At 30.6% G+C, this 20,321-nt stretch overlaps 3 protein-coding genes across 6 annotated transcripts in view; 1 reads left to right on the top strand and 2 right to left on the bottom strand.

The window, feature by feature from the left end:
* Positions 1-1,118, bottom strand: part of LOC126903875 (uncharacterized) — a 39,686-nt gene extending 38,568 nt beyond the window's left edge. The window contains exon 1 of one of the 2 annotated variants that reach the window (XM_050682409.1): positions 779-1,118. The gene's annotated coding sequence lies outside the window, so the exon portion shown is untranslated. The remainder of the gene's footprint in view (positions 1-778) is intronic. The other variant, XM_050682410.1, reaches the window with a different exon arrangement.
* Positions 1,119-5,130: 4,012 nt separating this feature from the next.
* On the top strand, positions 5,131-7,765 carry LOC126903876 (uncharacterized). 2 transcript variants are annotated; one of them, XR_007703627.1, is made up of 6 exons: positions 5,131-5,338; positions 5,589-5,834; positions 5,999-6,200; positions 6,264-6,425; positions 6,633-6,859; positions 7,618-7,765. XR_007703627.1 is itself a non-coding variant. In XM_050682413.1 (5 exons), the coding sequence occupies exons 1-5, from the start codon at positions 5,149-5,151 to the stop codon at positions 6,766-6,768; spliced, it is 936 nt and encodes a 311-aa protein (XP_050538370.1). In that variant the 5' UTR covers positions 5,131-5,148; the 3' UTR covers positions 6,769-6,926. The 2 variants fall into 2 exon arrangements, 1 of the variants encoding a protein (XP_050538370.1); XM_050682413.1 differs by lacking the exon at positions 7,618-7,765 and having other exon boundaries at positions 6,633-6,926.
* A 1,601-nt stretch (positions 7,766-9,366) lies between these two features.
* On the bottom strand, positions 9,367-19,701 carry LOC126904235 (uncharacterized). 2 transcript variants are annotated; one of them, XM_050683045.1, is made up of 11 exons: positions 19,418-19,701; positions 13,429-13,610; positions 12,654-12,794; positions 12,277-12,443; positions 11,296-12,215; positions 11,024-11,204; positions 10,820-10,956; positions 10,617-10,744; positions 10,354-10,539; positions 9,865-10,176; positions 9,367-9,795 (listed from the first exon to the last, which is right to left on the bottom strand). In XM_050683045.1, the coding sequence occupies exons 2-11, from the start codon at positions 13,510-13,512 to the stop codon at positions 9,625-9,627; spliced, it is 2,427 nt and encodes an 808-aa protein (XP_050539002.1). In that variant the 5' UTR covers positions 13,513-13,610; positions 19,418-19,701; the 3' UTR covers positions 9,367-9,624. The 2 variants fall into 2 exon arrangements, with proteins under 2 accessions (XP_050539002.1, XP_050539001.1); XM_050683044.1 differs by lacking the exon at positions 19,418-19,701 and adding an exon at positions 13,731-14,179.
* Between the last annotated feature and the right edge of the window lie 620 nt (positions 19,702-20,321).

Genomic DNA, 20,321 nt, shown 5'->3' with positions numbered 1-20,321 from the left:
ATTAATTTTTCCGACAAACATACAGCAAATTTAATTAACTAATATTCAAAAATTTTCCGAACAAAACAAAATTTGTAATAGCTATATAAAATACTAGAATGAATTATTCTATTAGCAACAAAAAAAAAACCAGAAAAAGCAAATAAAATTATAAATAAAATAAACTAATTAATTTTAATCCGCTGACTGAAAACAAGCTTTCAATAATGTTGTTAAAACCGTACAAAACCAACACATATATCCACAATAATGAGGTAATTAATTTTTCCTTTTAATAAACCCCACTTACAATTAACTACTAATTTTTTTGTACTAAGTAAACATAAGGTATAAATTAATTGTAAATACTATTACTAAGCTGTAACGCCGCTGCCGCAATTAAATAATTAAGTAATTAATCAACTAACAAAATGTTAACTTTAAAACATACTATTCAACCAATCTAATTTTTTGCTGTTAATTCAACTATATCTTAATTAATCATTTAATAAATTATTTATGTGCTGAACCCGTTCACAAAATATAAGTAAAACCAGTGATTATTTTAATACCTTCAAAAAAAAAAAAAAACAAAACAAAACTATTGACTTTTTGTAGATCAAAACCACGCTCTGGTTACCAAAATGTTTCACACAATTACGCAGTGGAAATAAATAAAGTATGATATATTATAACAATCAGCTTATAATATAATGATTTATAATAATAATGAATTTGGGCGTCCCCAACTTTAAAATAACATTAAATAACAATTAACAATATTTGTTACAATAATTACATTAATAATAATAGATCCGACCTGGTCCGCAAATATGCTCGGTGATCACCTTTCCATGCCGTTCACTTCCTTAACGTCCAGAACAGCAACATATGACCAATTTAAACGTAACGGTAATGGGCCGCCAGAGAGTACCCGTAAATTCGCCAACTAGAAATTGACCAGCCACCAGTCCATCAGATGACTTAACATAGTATTACGCGAACCGCAGAAAATATGCGTGAATCCGCCGAATTAACAATAACGTTAATCACAATAATAATCCGAGCGAGCGACATAAAAACCATGTGCTCGGGGCACCGCCGACCGAAAAAAAAAAAGACGAGGTTAAAAAAAATAGTAGTCCGAACAACACACAAAAACAAAAACGTGTTCGGGCAGCCGCCGACCGATGTTCACCGAACCGGCTCCACTGATAAGGCCGACAGTGGTATCAGCTGACCACGGAGGCGGCACTACTGCCTGGCGTGAACACTGATATAAATCTGTATCTAATATTACTAATTAAAATACAAAAATTCTATAAATTTGGACAATTAAAAAAATTATATCAAATTAAACTTACCGTACTAACTTCATTTTTTTTTTAAACATTGAAATAAATGTTACAAGGATAAAATTTTGATAGAATATATCTTCAAAAAAAATACAATCTTTGAATTTGTACGCCATTGACCTTTGCAATGTTCACTTATAATAGAACATTTACGCCGTGTTTTCAAGCAACTACAATTTTTGCCAGCTCCAGCACCTGACCAAAGGCCAATACGCTTTATGACAATTATATTTATCATTACCAGAAATAACGGTGGCAATTGATATAATATAATTTTTATTTGAAATTGTACAATTTAGCGTTTGGTTGGGTTTAAACAATATAGCGTCAAATCAATTACCTACTCTATCGGTTGTATCTTAATATACACTACACTTTAATGATACTATAAATAAATAAACTCACACATACACACATATGCATTTATAATATTGTGTCTAATGTATGTATAACATGATAAAAAGTAACCGTAAAATGGAAAATAAATTTTAGTACTCATATAAATAAAATGTAACTCAAAAAATATTTGTTTAAATGAAAAAAAAGATACTTTTTTTTATATAAAATTATTTTCTAAACAACTTTTGTACGAAGCTTTATTTTGTAAGTTAAATATTTTTTGAAGAAATTGAAAAAATTCATATTTTTGAACTTTTGCGAGTCTGTAAAAAAAAAGCTCAATTCCAATCAATGAGGACTTTTAGTATGTTATTATACATATCTTAAATAAACTTTTTTTTAAAATAAAATTTGGTTGGAAATTTTATCCGCCATTTTTCCTTTGTTGACCGCCTAACCGAAAACAACCGTAATCTGATTCAATAGGCCATAAATTATCATCGGCATTTTTCTTGCTCTTTTATTTGACAGATCTGATAACAATAATTGTTAATAAAAACTTGTATGTATGGCATCATGAAAATATAGCGCAAATATCAATAGAAATTTGCCAAAAAAACTCTAAACTTTAAGAAGCAGTAATAGAAGAATGCTAATCGATTAAAAAATATTAAGAGAAAAACATTTATTGAAATTTTTTTATCTATCATATTAAAATAAAAATAGTAGTTTCCATTAAAAAAAATTAAAGTGTAGACTTTTTTCCCTAAAGGAAAGAAAAAAATGATTTAACCACATAATTTTCAAAAGTTTTTTTAATTAAACAATATTTTGATATTAATATATAATGTCAATCAATATTTTCCTTTACAAAATAAAATAATTATTAATAGTTTTCAAGAAAATTAGTGTTTTATTTTTAATTGAGCACTCTGAGACAAGGTATCGGGATAATTTTTTTTTAACTAGTAGTACATTAAATAAATTTTATTTAATATATATTTAATGGACAAAGTATTTGGGAAATATTTTCAAAAGTCAAGTTGAAAAAATTAAAAAAAAAAATTAAATCAAAATTAAAAATATATATATATACCAAATGGAAGAAAAATACAAAGGTGTTTATTAAAAAAAATATTTTAATTTATAAGTGTTGAAAGGAACGAGTTTAAAATAATATTTAACTAGTGTTTAAACAAAAATATTATAAAAATTTAATTCTCTAAAAGTAAAATAGACAACAAATATAATATGACACTAACTACGATGGAACAGTAATGACAATGCAACTGACAGTGGCGCCAGAATAAAAAACAATTCACATAGCAGCCTGCTATTTTGTAATACTAAATCAGCACAAACTATAAATGTTTTACTTAGCAATAAAATAAATTATTGCTCTAAATTTTAATTTTAATTTCAACAATAATTTACAGATTTTTAAATCGTAATTTTTTGGGATTTCCCCATTTATTGGAACGAGAGAATTTATAAAATTTTTAATGGTAATGTAACAAATTGTGTATAAATGCCATTTGTAATTTTTTTATGTATCATTGAAAAAAATCAGTTCAGAAACTTAAAAAAAGTAGTGACAGACAAAATAAAAATTTAAACACATAATAGTAAAATTCTTACTTTCTCAGTTTCTATATCGAAACTAAATGGAACGTTACATAAAAAAAATTTTTGTAAACAAAATATATAATTATTATGGTAAATTTGTATGCTAAAGAAAGAACTCCATAAGAAATGTACGTGTAAATAAATAAATTACAATATTAATAACACAAATTGTGTTCTTTAAAAATGAGTAGAACCAATTTAATAAATAGAAATTTGGATTAAGTATAAACTACTGTTTATTTATTACAACAGATAAAGTTAAAATTTTTTGTTTACAATTCATAAATAAATGAAACTTGCTAAAAAAAAATCACAAAATATTAGTGCCTTATCAAAGATTACTTAAATACGATGAAGATATTTTTTCTACATGGGTATATAATTTATAAATAATTAACGAATCATTAATACTCTAACATATTATGGCACATTGTCATAATAAATTATAAATATTTAATTGAAGTATATTTTGAAATAATCTACGAATTATTTATTATGGTTATGGTTATGGTCAAAGCCAAACGCAATTAAATATTTGTCAGTACAGTAAAACCTCATTAATCCGGATCCCATTAAACGTAACTATTTATTTTGTAATTAGTAATTTTGTTTATTCCGAACTTTCATTATACCCGACAACCTATAACCCAATTAGTTATTTAAATGGTCCAACTTAAGTATTATATACTAAATACTACCACTATTTGCTAGTAACGATAAAACAATTTTTCATTCTAGTATAAACTATCTAAAATTATCGACAGAATATTGATATTTTAAAATTGAGCTTAGAAAGTTAGGAAACACATTCCTTTATAGTTTTATTAAAGTATTTAAATTTTTTTTATAAATACTGTAGATATTTTCTTTTCATTAACTATATTTTTTTTGAAAGGCTAGCCCTTCACTTGCTCACATGGAGATTCAGAATAGCATCTTTTGTATGAAAAGTTAACCTTTAACGAAAGTCTGATTAATCAATTTAAGAAAGTTAACTTAATTTATTTTTTTTATTAATCCATACTTAAAATTTTTTTACACGTTTGCCTAATCAAATAATTAACTTTTTTGTAATTTTTCCATGAAAATTGCAACACAAAATATTGAATATCAATTTCATCCTAAATTTAACTTCTATAGTATGTATTTATTAATATATTATATTTATAAATTACAATACTATTATCAGGATATAATTAAGAAAATGGAATTTGATTTTCTTTTGGTAAAATCCAACAATTCATTCTAAAAATTAAACACTATCTACAAATTTATATCGAAGCATTTTTTATGAAATTGTTTTTAATCACTGTTAAATATCTGTGTCCCAACTATGTAGCGTCCCTACTGTGCTTCATTTTTAAAAATCATTGTGTTAAGTATATTTTATTGAATTGAGCAGTATTTAATTTTTACTAAAATTTTCTTTGGTAAACCTCTAATTTATTTAATTGTTAAAATTTTATCTATTTTTTACTGATAGATCGAATGAGCTACAAGAACTAATAATTGCATTAATTTTTTATTTAGGTAGTTTATTTGGAAATAGTTGCAAAAGCTGAATAAAAGTATGAATTGTATGTATGACAAGTATTGACTTAATGAAAATACGCGTATTGGTCTAATATGAAGGCAATAGCATGATTCGTATTCACTCATTCACTAATTGCTATTTACTTGGTGAGGTGGTAGTGGTGGTCACTAGGGCGATGTGTGTATGTATTAACTGTCTTACTCATGAATGATGCATAGCGACATATATTATTTCACTATAATATCGATTAACCAATTATTCAAACGTCCACCTACACTTTAGCGTAACCACTAGACGTCCATAACCGCCGGTTGAATGACGCCGACCGCTGGCTTTCGTGAACATTGTCCGCCAGCCACAAGGCATATATACCCTTCATCGTCGTCTGCCGTGGAGAAGGTGAACGGAGGGGTCACCATCTGGGGAATCACCATCGGTTCTAATTGTCAAATCGCATTACCAGTTTTCGGTACTTTATTTTTGGCCATTGGTGTGGTCCTTACAGGTAAAATGTCCTTAATGGGTTTTTTAAAACTTTTGTTTTGTAATAATGTATTATTAGAAAAATATAATTTCACGTAGAAACGTGTCATCGTCAATTGAGTTAGTAATCAATATAAATTAGAAAATGTAAAAATAATTTTGAAATTCGTTAAAAACTATATTTACCGATAAAAATAAACATTTTTTAACTTGAATTTTCTTTTAAGTTTAAAAAATATTTTTTCTAAACAATATTGATTTTTTTTATTCAGTTATATCATATCGTTGGGTAAGTAGTGACGACGAACAAAAGAAGAAATTTTACTCGAATTCTGACAATGGCCGCTTACTTGGTCCAATATGTTTAATCATGTCTGTTATAATGTTCACTGGAACTACAATTCTGCGAATGGTCAGCGCTAAAGCAAGATTACGGCAAACCCGAGTTGGGTTTCATTGTCCAGTCCATGGCGATTTTTTTCCTATTAGCCCAGGACTGGACCCAAGAAAATTCTCCTGTAAGTTTTTATCAAATTAACTATTTTACTATTCAATTTATTCAATATATATGATCCTTAATTTTATTACCAATCAAATTAACTATTTTACTATTCAATTTATTCAATATATATCATCCTCAATTTTATTATCATTTGTAATTCTAATTTAAATTTTTTTACAGTCTCCGCAGAAAATATAGCTCAAACCCCTTGGTCGTGTCTGGATTTATTAAAACGTAGAGGTTCGCAAGAAACATTAGCCATTGATGATTTATCACCACAATGCCCTCATAATAACAACCACGGAAGTACACGGAGTCCTAGTCCTACATCTTCCTGTCCAACCCCTAAACCGTTTTTAATATTCACCGACTCTGAACATGGGTATAAATTACTTTTTACATACGTGTAAAAGTTTTATAAAATATTAATTTGTGATCTTTCCAGAGGTAGTAGAGAACTAGTCGCAGGAAACACATTATTTCCTGATGAACCTTTTGGGTCCATCCGCTCTCTCTCGGTAACCAATGATGCACTGGCAGTGGCCTGTTTCCCAGTAGCACAAAAAGATAATCTTTGTGTTCCCGAAGAATCATGGTCACATAAAAGGTAAAAAAAGAATATGTTTTAAATGTTTTTTACCCCTTTCAGAACGCCCAAATAAACTGTAAATTTATAAATGCATGCTAACTAACTTTAAGCATAAAGTGATATAATCAAATAAAACTGAAATCTTCATTAATCAATCAATTTATATTCAATTCGACCAAAAGCATTTGAATCTAATAAGATAATATTTATATTAAAAAATACTAGAATGAGCTGCCCGAGTTTACCATCGACTGGAGGCGAGTTTCCACAACCGGAGCCAACAAAACCATTGACTCCTCAAGTCGTCAAAGTGGTCCGTGAGATCCGATTCGTCACGCCCATTGAAAAGAATAATTATTAAATAAACAACTACCATTACATTATACTTTTGTATATTTGAATTCAATCAACATATCATCTAGTACAACATATAATTATTCTAAATAAATTAGGTGTGTTTTAAGGACTTACTTTTTTTATATTTTACATCAATATTGAGTATTTAATAAAACTTTTCGTTTTAAAGTGTTTGTGTCTTTTTATATCATATATTTTTATAATAATTAAGTTAAAATCAAAATACTTAAAAACACTCATTTTAATAATAAAAAAACTATCGTATAAAAATGAAAGGTAAAAATGTCAAAACAAAAAAGTTTTTCAACGTATTCAGTAGATATTTTTATTGGACCATATATAATAATACCATATAGAGTTTTTAAATAAAATTTATTCAAAAAAATTATTATATCATTTCTATTATCAGATATTTATTATGAACTCTATACACACTAAATTAAATTATTACAATCCAATTTATAAATATATTATAATTTTACTATATTATAACTATATATTTAACATTAAAATGAATTTTTATTTCAATAAATCAAATATAATGAAAAAATGTTTTATTTTATTTATCTAACAAATTTTTATTACTGAAAATAACTATAAAATGATCCCTCTAGGAATAAGATAAAATATTGCACTTAGTATTCTGATTATTTTCAGTATTTTATTATTCCAAACTTCTAATCGAAACGTAACACAAACATTTCAAATCTACAAAAACGTCAATAACAAAGTTCTTTGTAGAAAAATAAGTAATTCATAGAATGATTGTTGAACATAAAATATTTAATGTGTTTTGTCGTTACATCCAAATGTCAATATTTATAATTGATTGTATTTTTTGCTATTACTTTAGATTCTTGGTGAGAAATATTGGGGATGGTCATCTATAAAATAACTAAATTGAAAAATACAAGAGATATTCAATAAAGCCCAGAAATTTCTGTGAACATTTTATTATCAAAAAGATTTGTGTTATCTTTGTGTTTTTTTTAATTTTTGGGATGCTATAAAAACTGAACATTTTCAAAATGTATCCTTACCTACTAGTAAATTTTAAAAACCCGACACATTTAGGACGTGGCATAGTTAGAACAAGTATAGATAATATCTGAAATTGATTAAAATCACTATAATAAACAGAAAGTATGTATAATATAATATCAAACGTAAAAAATACAATGGTGGCAGCGGTTTGTTGGCAGTCTACCTATCGGTCTCGTCATCACAGAGGTAAGTAGGGTGACTGACAATAATAAAATATAATGGAAGGATATCGGATTATGTGTGTATACATAAATATGTCAGATATATTTGAATACATGATAAAAAATACAACGAAATATTACTGCATAAAAATATTATATAAACGAATCTGTATGAGCTGTGAACAACGAGATTTTCTATGCGAATATTTAATTAGTTCATTTTCGTCGACCTTCTTATTCTAATTATTTTCCTTATTATTATTCCTTATTTTAACTGGAATCCTTATTACTTTAAATATTTCGGTGAAGGTGTTATTATTGATTTATTATACAAATGAATGTTCTTACATACCTCTAATTTATCTAAGATAAATATTCGATAACTCTGGTAGTTAACGATTGTGATCGTTCATTTACTCTCTAAACTAAGCGACTTTCATTAATCAAATATTTTTCGTGTAACTATTCCTTCAGTTCATCTCTATATTAAATCTAAGATCAGAATCAAATTCAATATTCTTACTTTATACTCAATATTCTTCATAGTTTTTTAAATTAATAATATTTTTAATATAGTTTTAATTTTACTTAAATAATTTTACTTTGATATTTTTTTAATTTCTTAATTATTTGTTTGGTCTATTATCACTCTATAGTATTCCGAATTTTTCGGTAACATGTTCCTATATAAATAATTTCTCAAAATAAGATTTTGGATTTTACCTGAATTTAACAATGTATTTTACAATTATAATCAATTTGTATAACACATTCATAAAGGAAGATTTTTTAAATATCTTTTTAATTGGATTTTTCAATCTCGATGCGAAACTCAAGAGATATTAATCCTTTGATGGTGTGATTTTTAAGTATTGCACATAATAATTTTTCATTAAAAATATTTAGAGAAATATCTCAAAATTACGATGGTAATTTTCTTAACAACTTTGCTAGGCATGTAGACGAACTAAAAAGTTTATTGTTAGAAAGTTCAGATGACATGATAAACATATGTTTATATTGCCAAAAGTATATAGAAATTGATAACAGTATTGAATGAGTGTCATGCACTACGTGTTGTCGTCGAGTAGTAATTGGTTGTATTGCTGGTGAGTATAGGCTCAAAGATTACAACAATTGTGAATTCTATTGTATTTTTATGACCAGACTATTAATTAAGTAAAATGATTTATTATCACAGTATTATTTTTAATTAAAAGTAAATTGTACAAATATTACAACATCCCATAAAAAATGTTGAAGTAAAACTTTACAGAATTTGAAAATAAAATGTTTAGATATATTTTTTTATTTTATTCCAGTATAAACCTAGTATTCTATCAGTTGAATGACTCTGAAAGAAGTTTCACTTCATCAGCTCGTACTCGTAACACATATTGTTTTTTTTTTTTTTTGATATATCTATACTCTCAATTTCTATACAAGTTTGCCATAACAAAATATACAAAATTATATACATATTATTATACATAAAATATTGTTTTTAATATTCTTAATATACATAAAATATATTTTATGACACCAAACAATAAAATTTACAAATAATTAAAAAATAAGTGTTTAACATATATAAATATATCTAATCAGCTATATATTTAAATTGGTCAACTTTTAAGGGTCAAACCGTCAACAAATCAAACTATGGCTAGTGTATTTTCATGCATTCCAGGAAAACCTAGTTGAGCTTCTTGCATAATCCTTAGCCGTGGTCCCATGGGTACACCAAGTTTATGCATTCTCTCTTCACTCATGTATGGTAGTTCAACTAAACCTACCTTTTCTTTTTCAAAGGCTGAAGCATATTTCTAAAAAAAAAATTAAATATATTACAAAAAAAGGTGTACGTGATTTATTAATTTAATTAATGTAATTACCTCATAGCCCAACTTCTTTAAGAACAGTCTTAAAAGTGGCGGTTCGTCACCAAAAAATTTAGTAAGTTTTTTTACTTTTGTGGGACTGGAATTGGCTTGTTCAGGACCAAATGATTGATGTGCGCGCGGTCCCGACTGTGAACGAATTGATAACATATTAGTTTGTGTCCTCAGCGCTGATAGTTCGTTTCTAATAACTTCCATTTCCTGTATCATGAGATGTTGGGTTCTCATTTCAGATGATAAATGCGCAACACTCCTTGCTAGAGTTACGACATGTGACTCCAATCTTTGAAATCGTTTATTAATGCCCTTAAAAAAAATTATGCATTGTAAATTACGATTTTTTGATCGATTATATGAAAGGTATACAGAATGTTCTGTAAGTAAGGAAACAGGTTTTGCTCATTGTTATAATCAATAAGGACAATAAAACCTGTTTCCATAATTACTGTACATCCTATATAATGACATAAATTATTTGTTTACTTTGATATCTTTAACAGTTTTTTTGCGATCATCAGTCGACTTACGATGCCTTTCTCTATATGGTCTACTACTGACTGACGATGGTATAGAAGACATACTTCCATACATACGCCTTCTATGGATTCGTGGATCAGACGGTTGGTACTTAGGACCACCAGATTTACGTACTCCCAATAATTTTAATACCTGTATATAAATAAAAATTCAATTTAATCGGCACGAAGAACAAAAATGAACACATTTCTCTGTTAAATTGTGCCAACCTCAGAGTACATGGTTTCCAATCCTTCAAGTTGTTTTCTTATGGTACGTACATCACTGTTGACGGTCTCGTCATCACTGCTTGCTTCTTCATCGAACAAGGAGGAGTCCATATCAACAACACTGTTTGCTGTATAAATTATAAATTAAATTATTAAATAATCAAAATTGTAAAATAAGTTAAAGTTTTTTTAAAGTTACTTACAATGAAGTATTCTTCTTAAATCTGGCCGTTTAGACGAACTCGTCGTTGGTCTGTGTTGCTTTTCTTTTGATGTTCTATTTGACCATGTATTTCGTTGATTAGAATTTTGACCCCGAGATTTTACTACATATTCCGTACTACAAACAAAATTAAAAATAATGTAATGACAGTAAATTGTATGAATTTATACATTACACAACGTACCGTTTCTGCACTGGTGTTTGCATACCATCAGAAGATCCGTCAGGTGATAAAGGTAGTAAAGGAGGAGTAACAGAAGAAATACTATCACTAAGAGTCGATGGTACACTGACTTTTGATGGATCAAGAATTTGCCGTAGCTCAGTGTCTACGTAATCCATCCATTCACTTTGGCCTTTCTTCCCTAAAATTCATTTAAATGAGTTTTGATAAAATTTTTAATTTAATTAAAGTGCTTGACATTTATAGTAGAATTATAACTAGTTATTTCTAACCTTGACGTTGTTGTAACTCTGATGAGGATTCAGGGCTGGTAGTAGAATTTTGAGCTTTACCACTACTGTAAACTGTACTACCTCGGCCAGAATCAGATTGACCACCACTACCTAATCTTCCATCTGAACTCGCTCCACTTATTGGACCACTAGCAGCTCTTTGTTCTTCTAACTTATCAACATCATCTAATGAACTTGGCTGAGATTTAAAATCATCTCGCTTACATATTTTGCGACCCAAATATCTATCACTAGAATACTGTACAATAGTCTGTTGTCCATTAATACTCGATTCGACTAAATTGTCGTTAGACTTAGACCTAGGAAAAGGCGCAGGAGCTTCTTGTATTTTTGCTGGTGGCATAGGCGTCTTAAAATTTTCTTGTTGGTGTTGTTTTAATTGAACAGGTAATCTTTTTTTAACATATAACGGGTTCTGGCTAATGTGTCCATAGTTATTAGACTGCACCCTGATTTCATAGTCACTAGTTCGGGGCATATCGCTATTGTAAATTTGTGATTCTGGTCTTCTCTGGTCAATTTCTCGATTTGTTTGAATAGTATGAGGCCTTTCATACGTTCTTGATGGACCAGCCGTATTGACTCTAGACTGATCTGGTGTTTTATAAACGTTTTGATTTGGATTTTGTATAACTAAACTTTGCATTTGATTATTTACGGCTAAATATACACCATGTTGAATTAATTGACTGTGAGGACTCATTGCTGGATCATCAAGTTTTATAGGGATTGGTACTGTGTTCTCAGCATTGTTTAAGTTGAGTTCTACAACAGCTTCAGTTTTGGTTTTTGAAAACCTTGTAGTAATCATATCTTTAATACGAGAAGAAAACTTTTTAGTGTTATTAGGATCTTCAGGAGTCGAATGCAATGGGCCTGCATTATATATTTCCAACCGTCTAAAATTAAAATAATTCAGAATTAAAAAACTATTTCTAGAATATAAAAAAAATATCTTACGGAGTAAACCCATTGGAGTCGTCTCTATAAATAGGAGACAGTTCAGTCGGTGGATCCAATGTTTTTAATGGTTCAGCCTTATAAACATTCTGTTGTGTTCCATCATTGCTTATCAAAGCGTAATGATTAGGAGTATGGTACTGATGCGCATTTTGAGGAATATTATACTAAAGATATGAATAAAAAATTTAGTGTATACTATATTATTATAAGTTAAAAACTTACTATAAATAATATTTTTATAATAAACTAGTAATGAAAAACCAAATAATATTTTTTTTTTTAATATTTTTCCCCGTGCTATGAAAAACAACATTACAGCAAATAAATTATTAATGTTAAAAAAATTAGTATTGTCATTAATTAATTCTACGTACAGTATTTGTAGTTTGTTCGGACCAAGCAATTTGTACATTAGGTGTGTCGGGTGCTACAGCTTTTGGTCTCTTTTTGTAATCATTTAGTATTGGTATTTTTAAATTTTTGTCGGTACTACTAAGTATCACTTCTCTCTCAATCTAAAAAAAAAAGTATATATATATATTTTTTTTTTTTTTTTTTACATTGTAAAGATATTTATTATGGTTATAGAGTAGTTGAACCAGTTTTATATTTTCTCTCTCTTAGTAGTAACATCCTTGATGACACTACGTTCGCTACTATACGGTTTGACTTTTAATTGATCACTACATTTATTAAAAAATAATTCTAACGACGTGAATGTGACGAGACGAGAAAATCTATTTACGTTTTCTGTATATGCCAACTTCAGCAATTCTCCTTTTTTCTGACACGTATAAATACATTCTGAGAAATTTTATTCTTATATCAAATAGTATGCGCACAATTTACCTCTCACTTACGTCACATTTGAAACTCTATCTAGCAAAAGATTTTTTTTATTTTGACACTTTTACAGAACTTTACACCCGTGTTATCAAACTCATCGTGGTCACGTAGATATATTTGTTTCTTAATTTTTCAAGAAATATGGGCTTGCTTTAAGAATTGTTAGCCGACTTTCGTTGTACTATTTCCCAATAGTCAAAGAAATTTTCTCACGAGCACGCTTCTTTTCTTTCCCATAACCCAAAACAACATATTCACATGTATAATCGGTCAAATTTAAAATATAGAACATAATGAACTCACCGGAAATTTATTCGAGTGTGTGTGGATTTTATTGCTAGATCCAGGCAACGGTGAAGGTTCATTGTACAAAGGATACGGGGGCATTCTGTACGGCGGTGGTCCAGTCGACTGTTGTTGATTTTGCTGAAGTGGACCACTCGTTGGTTTTGGTGGAGGCGTCGGCTTAGTCAGCCCTACGACCCCTAGAAATCAAACACAGTAGTTATTAGAAAAAAATATTAATTATTTAACTATTAACCATGATATATTTTAATAAACAATGTCAAAGTAATTATTTTCGTTTCCAAATAATAAAGCCATACATAAGGACGGCGGATAGAGGAGAGTCTCTATCACGGGGTCAGAAGTCGACTTCCGGTCTCGACTGAGACGCTTTACTTGTCGCACAGTAGTTCGACCGCTCGACGCCGGCTGAGTGGCGGACGAATTGGCGCAAGTGCACATTATTCGGCGAACGAGCGCACTGACCGACTAGTCGGCGTATTGTGTGAGATAGTTTATGTGTGTTTACTATTGTTTGTGCGTATTCTCATATCACAGACTATGGGCCAAGGAACACAACGGAATAAGTGGCCCGTGCCCGGTAAGAAAACAATAACTTTAATTGCTTGTCTTATTTTATCATTGCTGCACGACTGATTTTTTAATTAAATGCCCTTAACAAATAATTTACATTTGACGCGCACTATTTGTAGAGAATAATTTACACACGAAATTTAAAAATCATTTTTTCGTTAACTCCGTTTTTTAATTAATACTTGAAAATACTAAGTAAATAACTTGTACGAAAAAGAAATACCATCACATGTGGTCGTTAATTAGATAAAAAATAATCAAACACCTGCCTACAAGTTATCGTTAAAAAACCGAATTCTCTATTTAACGTACACGAGAATTAATAACGACCTCGCATGAAAACCGTTGACGATTATCGTTTTTTATACCGAACATTAAAGGACAGAGGAAAAATCGCAATAGACAAACTGTTATTAATTAATGTAGAGAAACCTCAAACGTTTGGGTGAATACATGTATGCGTATCGATGCATAACGGATTTGTTGCAGGTATAACTGGATACATAAGGATTTGTAGATAGTATGATAACGGAAGCTCATTAGTTCCACACGGTACTATACTACATGACACTATGGGAAAGCAAGCAACCAGAAATCCGGAGGAGGGTGAACGCAGAGCTTTCTTGTTCTACAGTACCGGAACGCGAGCACACCTGTTGAATTCGGTTCCTGTATATGCATATCAATAATAGAACTACCTTATTCAACACAATACATACTTTTTATATGTTAACGTATACGTTATTATTCAATTTTAGGATGTTAGATTTTACGTGAGCATTTGACGAAGTAGTAACCAAAAGATTTTAAACTCCTTCGACCATGTCTACCGTTCATGAAATAATAATGTGCAGGTGAAGTCCCATGACACAATCCGCTTTGAATAATGTAGAAACAAATCACAGTATAGATAATCTGGTTCGGCTTTCCTTGTTGATCTTACATCATGCACAAGACGTTACCAGAAAAGACTACCATTTCATGACTTGGCGATCACGTACGATATATATGTACACTTCCTACGTGAACACACACACTTTTGTCCGCCGAATTAGATACGGTTCAATGGTCAAATAGAATCATATTGAATCTTTAAATACCATCATACCCCTGTATACATTAGATGCTGATGAATGGTATAGCTGAACGTCATTCTTGAACTCATTTTTTCATATGAACATTCCGCGGTTCTACTCTTGGCACGCTACACGATTTAAGTCCATATACTAAGCATACGGGAATCGGATTTTGGAAAGCTTATTCTTAATGAAAGCTAGAAGAAATAGAATAACTACGTTCCTTTGAAAATAATAATCGTTGTTAGTATTCTGAATTAACTATTAAACAAATTTACTTATTACTGAGTCAGAAAAAAACATAGTTTCTTTGTTAGGCGTTAACGGTCCCCTTTGCTAAAAAACACAGGGAAATTCCACCTGTCACGACACTTAAAAAAGAAGGAAAAATATGTAAGTGCCATGTTTCAGTCGGCAGAAAATTTGTAATGCATTCCCAACGGTTTGAGATAACTGCCAACAGACGTCTAATCGTCTATTGTACTCGTATAACCCCTCGCTACTTCCGGAATAACGTATACAACATATCTTAAAAATTACTTTGATGAGAATAAGGAGAATTATAAAAAGTAATAATAATAATTCAGTTAGCAGGTGTGCCAACAGTCTGCCTATGTATCCACCTGTTTTCGAGAGTATCGTATAAAATAAATATTCTACTGTATACAGTGGAATATGTATTTAATATTAATTTGTAATATCAGAACATACGCGCATAGTAGCAGTATAATATTACGCTTTTGGACCAAACGAGATCTGTTTAACTGTTATTTAACAACGATAACTCGTGTGCGTGCATAAAAAAATGAGGCGTGGAGCAAACAAGAGAATAATATCTATACAGTGTTTTCAAGGTGAACAAATACCTCAACCATCGTTCCACCGCGATCGTTCAAAAATCGCTCGGGGCATATAGGTACGTTTCCCCAACCCCCCACTTTTCATGTTATGATTATTACTTTATACTTATATTTTCTTTCTTCGTCATCTATACGCAGTTAACACTACTTATGTGATAGTTTGATTACACGGCCGTCGAATACTTCATGAGATAATCATACCACGCTTGTCATGTCTGACTGAGTGAAATTCATCAAAACATCTTATGATCGATACACTCATGAAAATTCGTGGATCGCCTTTCTCTCGTGAATTTTGACGGGTACCTTATGGAAACAATAATGTGAAACCTCTTCGGAATTGAACTGCCAAACTAATTATTAACATAATGTTTTAAACACAAATGGAGTCCAATTAAACTAAAGACTAAAGAGTGCTCTGGTCGGGTCGAGGGTTATCAACGCCGAAGGGTGAAACTCGTTTGACTGATAATGAACATGGTTCGTTGGCCGGGCCTTCATTGATTTACTACTTTCACAGAGTATTCATAAACGCCAACATTAGGTAATCTATAGTACCTAGTACGGTTAGTTTTTTCTTCGGCAAAAGGCCGCCAGCTCTAAATCAAAATACAAAGCCGTGCGTGGTATGATAATTTCCAAATGGAATTCCAAATTTCAGATAAAATATATCATTCATAATAATCATGTTGCCACGATGGTACAGACAGCGAGTACGGGTAATGAGATGGATAATATGTAAGCGTGCTATCGAGTAGATTGGATTTCGCGTAGTCGTGACCGTCTTGGAAATAATGTGTAAACAGCCTCCAGTGAATCATATCATAATCATTATACACATATACTCGTACACTAAATTCCAACATGACCGACCACAACAATAGTAATTATATTTGACCTGCGCATATAAGATACGCTAAAGATAATTATATGGGGAAATAAAGTTGCCCAAACAGCTAGACAGCGAATTTTCGAGTAATATAAACTATAAGATATCAAACGTTAAATGATGAGACTTGAGATTTAATCTGTTTATAACTCAAAAATACAATAGAGTTAATTAAAAACGACAAGCTCTGTACAATAATTAGCAACATAACAGTTCATTATATTTTCTTAATTGTTTCATAGGATGTATTTGAAAACACATTTGTATGAGATGAAAAAACAAACTAACCACTAGTCGGCAAACAATACAAGGAACTTAAGTAACAAATGTTCGTAATGATTAGAAACATTTATTCTTTTAAAACGAATATTATAATAAAGTCATCGTCAAGAAATATTAAGTTCGTTTAATTCCCTTGCAATATGAACTACAGTCACGCAACAAATAATTTTATTTGTGTTTCTTGAGTCTAAAAAAATTACCCAAAACATGATAATTGTTCATCAACCGAAGGAGCACGACGATATCCGTGTGGCACTAATCACTTTAACGCACTAGAAGAATTAATCATAATAACTTCGGGTACAAAAATTATACACACCAAATCTAACCTAAATCCTCGCAACAATTTTAATTGGACTAGAGAACCGCATAGATGCCAAAAAACTATTGTTAAAGTAACAAACCAATTCTGCATTTTGGACGGTACATAAAAACAAGTCAAAGTTATACGATGAGTCCGTGAGAAGCAATTTAAATCGTTCTATAAAGAATAATTTATGTTGCGGCCAATGTATTATTATTTAGCAATTTCGGATATAAATAATACAGATTTTTACAAAAATATTTTAATAGAGTGAAAGTCATTCGGCAATGGCTTGTAACCTGTGGGCGCTATACCGACGATAATATTCATGTGCTGTTTTTTCCTTTGCGAAGGTTCCATAATCACAAGTTAACTGTTTCTTCTTGCGCATAAGCAATTATATATGATAGACAAGGCAGCTCTAAACCCAACGCACTAGTCATTTCTCATTCCATGTACCAAATAGTTTATGAGAAAATATTGTCATAAATAAGTACTTATTATTTTTGCAAACGGTTACACTCCATTCAAGAAAAGGTCTGAGAATATTTAGTATGTAGTCATTTTTAAACAATAGCTGATGTAGTTAAAATAATACATTAAATTAGGCCGTTTGAACTGAAAATTAACAAACTGATAAAAATAATTTTATTGTAGAAATTCAAAGTGTATATAATAACGACGAAACTAACAAATGTTTAGTTGTATTATTTTCCATTGTTTGTATGTCATAACAAGCATCATTAATGAGAGTTTCTCTACTAAGATATCTTTTGACAAAATCGGTCAGAATACCAGGTACCTATTATTCAACAACAGCTGTTGTTATTACAGTGATGAGGCTTGAAACCAAAAAGAAGCGGTTTTAATTAGCACAATAAAAAATAAAATATGAATTATTCATCGAAATTGAGAATATTCTGTTGAAAGTGGCGAAAAGTATTGATATAAATTACACCATTAACTAGTTTGAAAAATTAACGATTTTCTGTTTTTCTACAAATCAAAACAACATGGCATCAACGCACAAACAAATATATAAACTGGTGGACAGTGGAGGGCTCATTATTTTGTTTGGCATAAATTTACCACGTTGTTTTTGGTCAGGTGTGAAATGAAAATATATCTTATAAAACAATGACAATAATATAAATAATCACATTTTTTCGATAAGATCTCTCACACAATCACGGTAATTGTAAACCGCATGTTGTCGTACCGACTACAGACGAGGACATGCGTCTGCCACCAAAATGTTGTCAGGTATGCGCCAACAAAAGGACCAAAGAAAAATATCGGTTGTTTGTGTGGCGACAACAAAATACGTTTATTTGATCAGACGTGTCATATTGTCGCCACCACTATCGTCCGAAAAAAGGATTGCGGCCACATAAAACACGTGTGATCTCACACCGAAACCGAACACGGCCGTCTGAAAAAAATATCTTTTGTAAATCCCAAACACGTGCACATGAAGTCGTGTTAGCCGCGTGAGATTTACAGGAACCTAGGGGTACACGTAACGCGTTCATCAATATTCCACATTGGACGAATATGACACAGCTCTGCATACATAAACGACTGGTGGCATTGATAGACGAACGACCGGCCAACAAAAGGTCATTGTTCACTGTTCGTGCATAAAAAAAAAAACAAATAAGATACCACCGAAATGGATGTATTTTCGAAAAATACTTTTATTTCGTTAGTTCATACGAATATTTAAAATCAAGTGTCGGTCAAACACGCAAAGCTGTCGCCTGAATTAAAAAATATTATATACGCATTTAAAAACTTCAAAGCACGTCGAGAATACTAATTTTTCTTCTTGTTAACAAGAGGAAATCCGTAAAAATACAATTATAGTCAACGAGTCGTCGCAACACAGAAAAACACTATGCTCCATGAAATTTTCTACTTCTTCGTCCAGTACGTTTTTTTCCGTAAAATTCTATAAAAATTCCACCGTTTCGATAAAAATAAAAACCAACACATTACTCACCTTTGTCCGTTGTACGGCTACCCTCCAGTTTTGGGGCGACAAGTTATAATTAAATCAATGAAGACAAACATAACACAATAAACAGTGAACACGGAAAAATCGTAACGCAACAACGAAAATTATCGGACCGATTAAGACGCGCGCTGATAAAAAAAGCAAAACGCACTGGACACAAACTGTCTGTCAACGCGATTGCGGACTACTGGACCGTTGTATACGTCCACCTGTTACACACGACGGGACACGGTGCGGCCGCCGTCTCCACTGCACGGCATCGTTGCGCGTTACCGCAGCCAGACAACAGCAACAAGCCAATCACCAACACCGCGTGGGGATCGAACCGAAGTCCTGTTGAACACCTTTGTCGGTTGTAACGTATCGGCCGCCTACTCGAGTCCTCTACGTTGACGGGACGTACTCGATGACGTAATAGTTTTACCACCACCGTCCCCAAACCTGTTACATACTGACAATCCCATGAGCCCTTTCCAGAGTAGAGCACCGACTGCGGCGGTATTCACAGCACTACGCACGTACGGGTTGTGCACTGATACGCTTAATTTTCTTTTTGAATAATAGACAATCATTTTTATTTTTATTGAAATAAGTAACCGAAGTATGAGTACAGTGCCTACTTTTTTTTTTTAATTAATATGACCGACACAACTAGATATTTTTACACTGCTGCTCTTCATCGATATTTTTTTTATTAATTATTTTAAACATATTTTATTCGCAGTTAAGATAAAAATTATGCACACTTAATCTAAATAAGCAGTATTTTAATTTTTAGTTTAGACATTTAAAAGACAGACTGTAAAACAATGTTTTTTATCTAGGCCAGAATTGCAATTTCGATTATAATAGAATTTAATAGTACAAAAATAGTTAACATTACATATTA

Source organism: Daktulosphaira vitifoliae, unplaced genomic scaffold, assembly GCF_025091365.1.
Source record: "Daktulosphaira vitifoliae isolate Bord-2020 unplaced genomic scaffold, ASM2509136v1 Scaffold_4, whole genome shotgun sequence".
Taxonomy (NCBI): Eukaryota; Metazoa; Arthropoda; class Insecta; order Hemiptera; family Phylloxeridae; genus Daktulosphaira; species Daktulosphaira vitifoliae.
Note: the sequence above shows the minus strand (reverse complement) of the source record. Positions and strands in the feature narration are given on the sequence as shown.

What these genes read in the sequence shown, in the direction of transcription:
- LOC126904235 (XM_050683044.1), bottom strand. Translation starts at nt 13,872, where the DNA reads ATGTGCACTTGCGCCAATTCGTCCGCCACTCAGCCGGCGTCGAGCGGT. An exon ending in CCTCTATCCGCCGTCCTTAT is followed by an intron (nt 13,611 to 13,730) that starts GTATGGCTTTAT and finishes TTTGATTTCTAG; the next exon opens with GGGTCGTAGGGCTGACTAAG. An exon ending in TAAAGAAGTTGGGCTATGAG is followed by an intron (nt 9,796 to 9,864) that starts GTAATTACATTA and finishes TTTTTTTTTTAG; the next exon opens with AAATATGCTTCAGCCTTTGA.
- LOC126903876 (XM_050682413.1), top strand. Translation starts at nt 5,149, where the DNA reads ATGACGCCGACCGCTGGCTTTCGTGAACATTGTCCGCCAGCCACAAGG. An exon ending in GGACCCAAGAAAATTCTCCT is followed by an intron (nt 5,835 to 5,998) that starts GTAAGTTTTTAT and finishes ATTTTTTTACAG; the next exon opens with TCTCCGCAGAAAATATAGCT. An exon ending in TTCACCGACTCTGAACATGG is followed by an intron (nt 6,201 to 6,263) that starts GTATAAATTACT and finishes TGATCTTTCCAG; the next exon opens with AGGTAGTAGAGAACTAGTCG.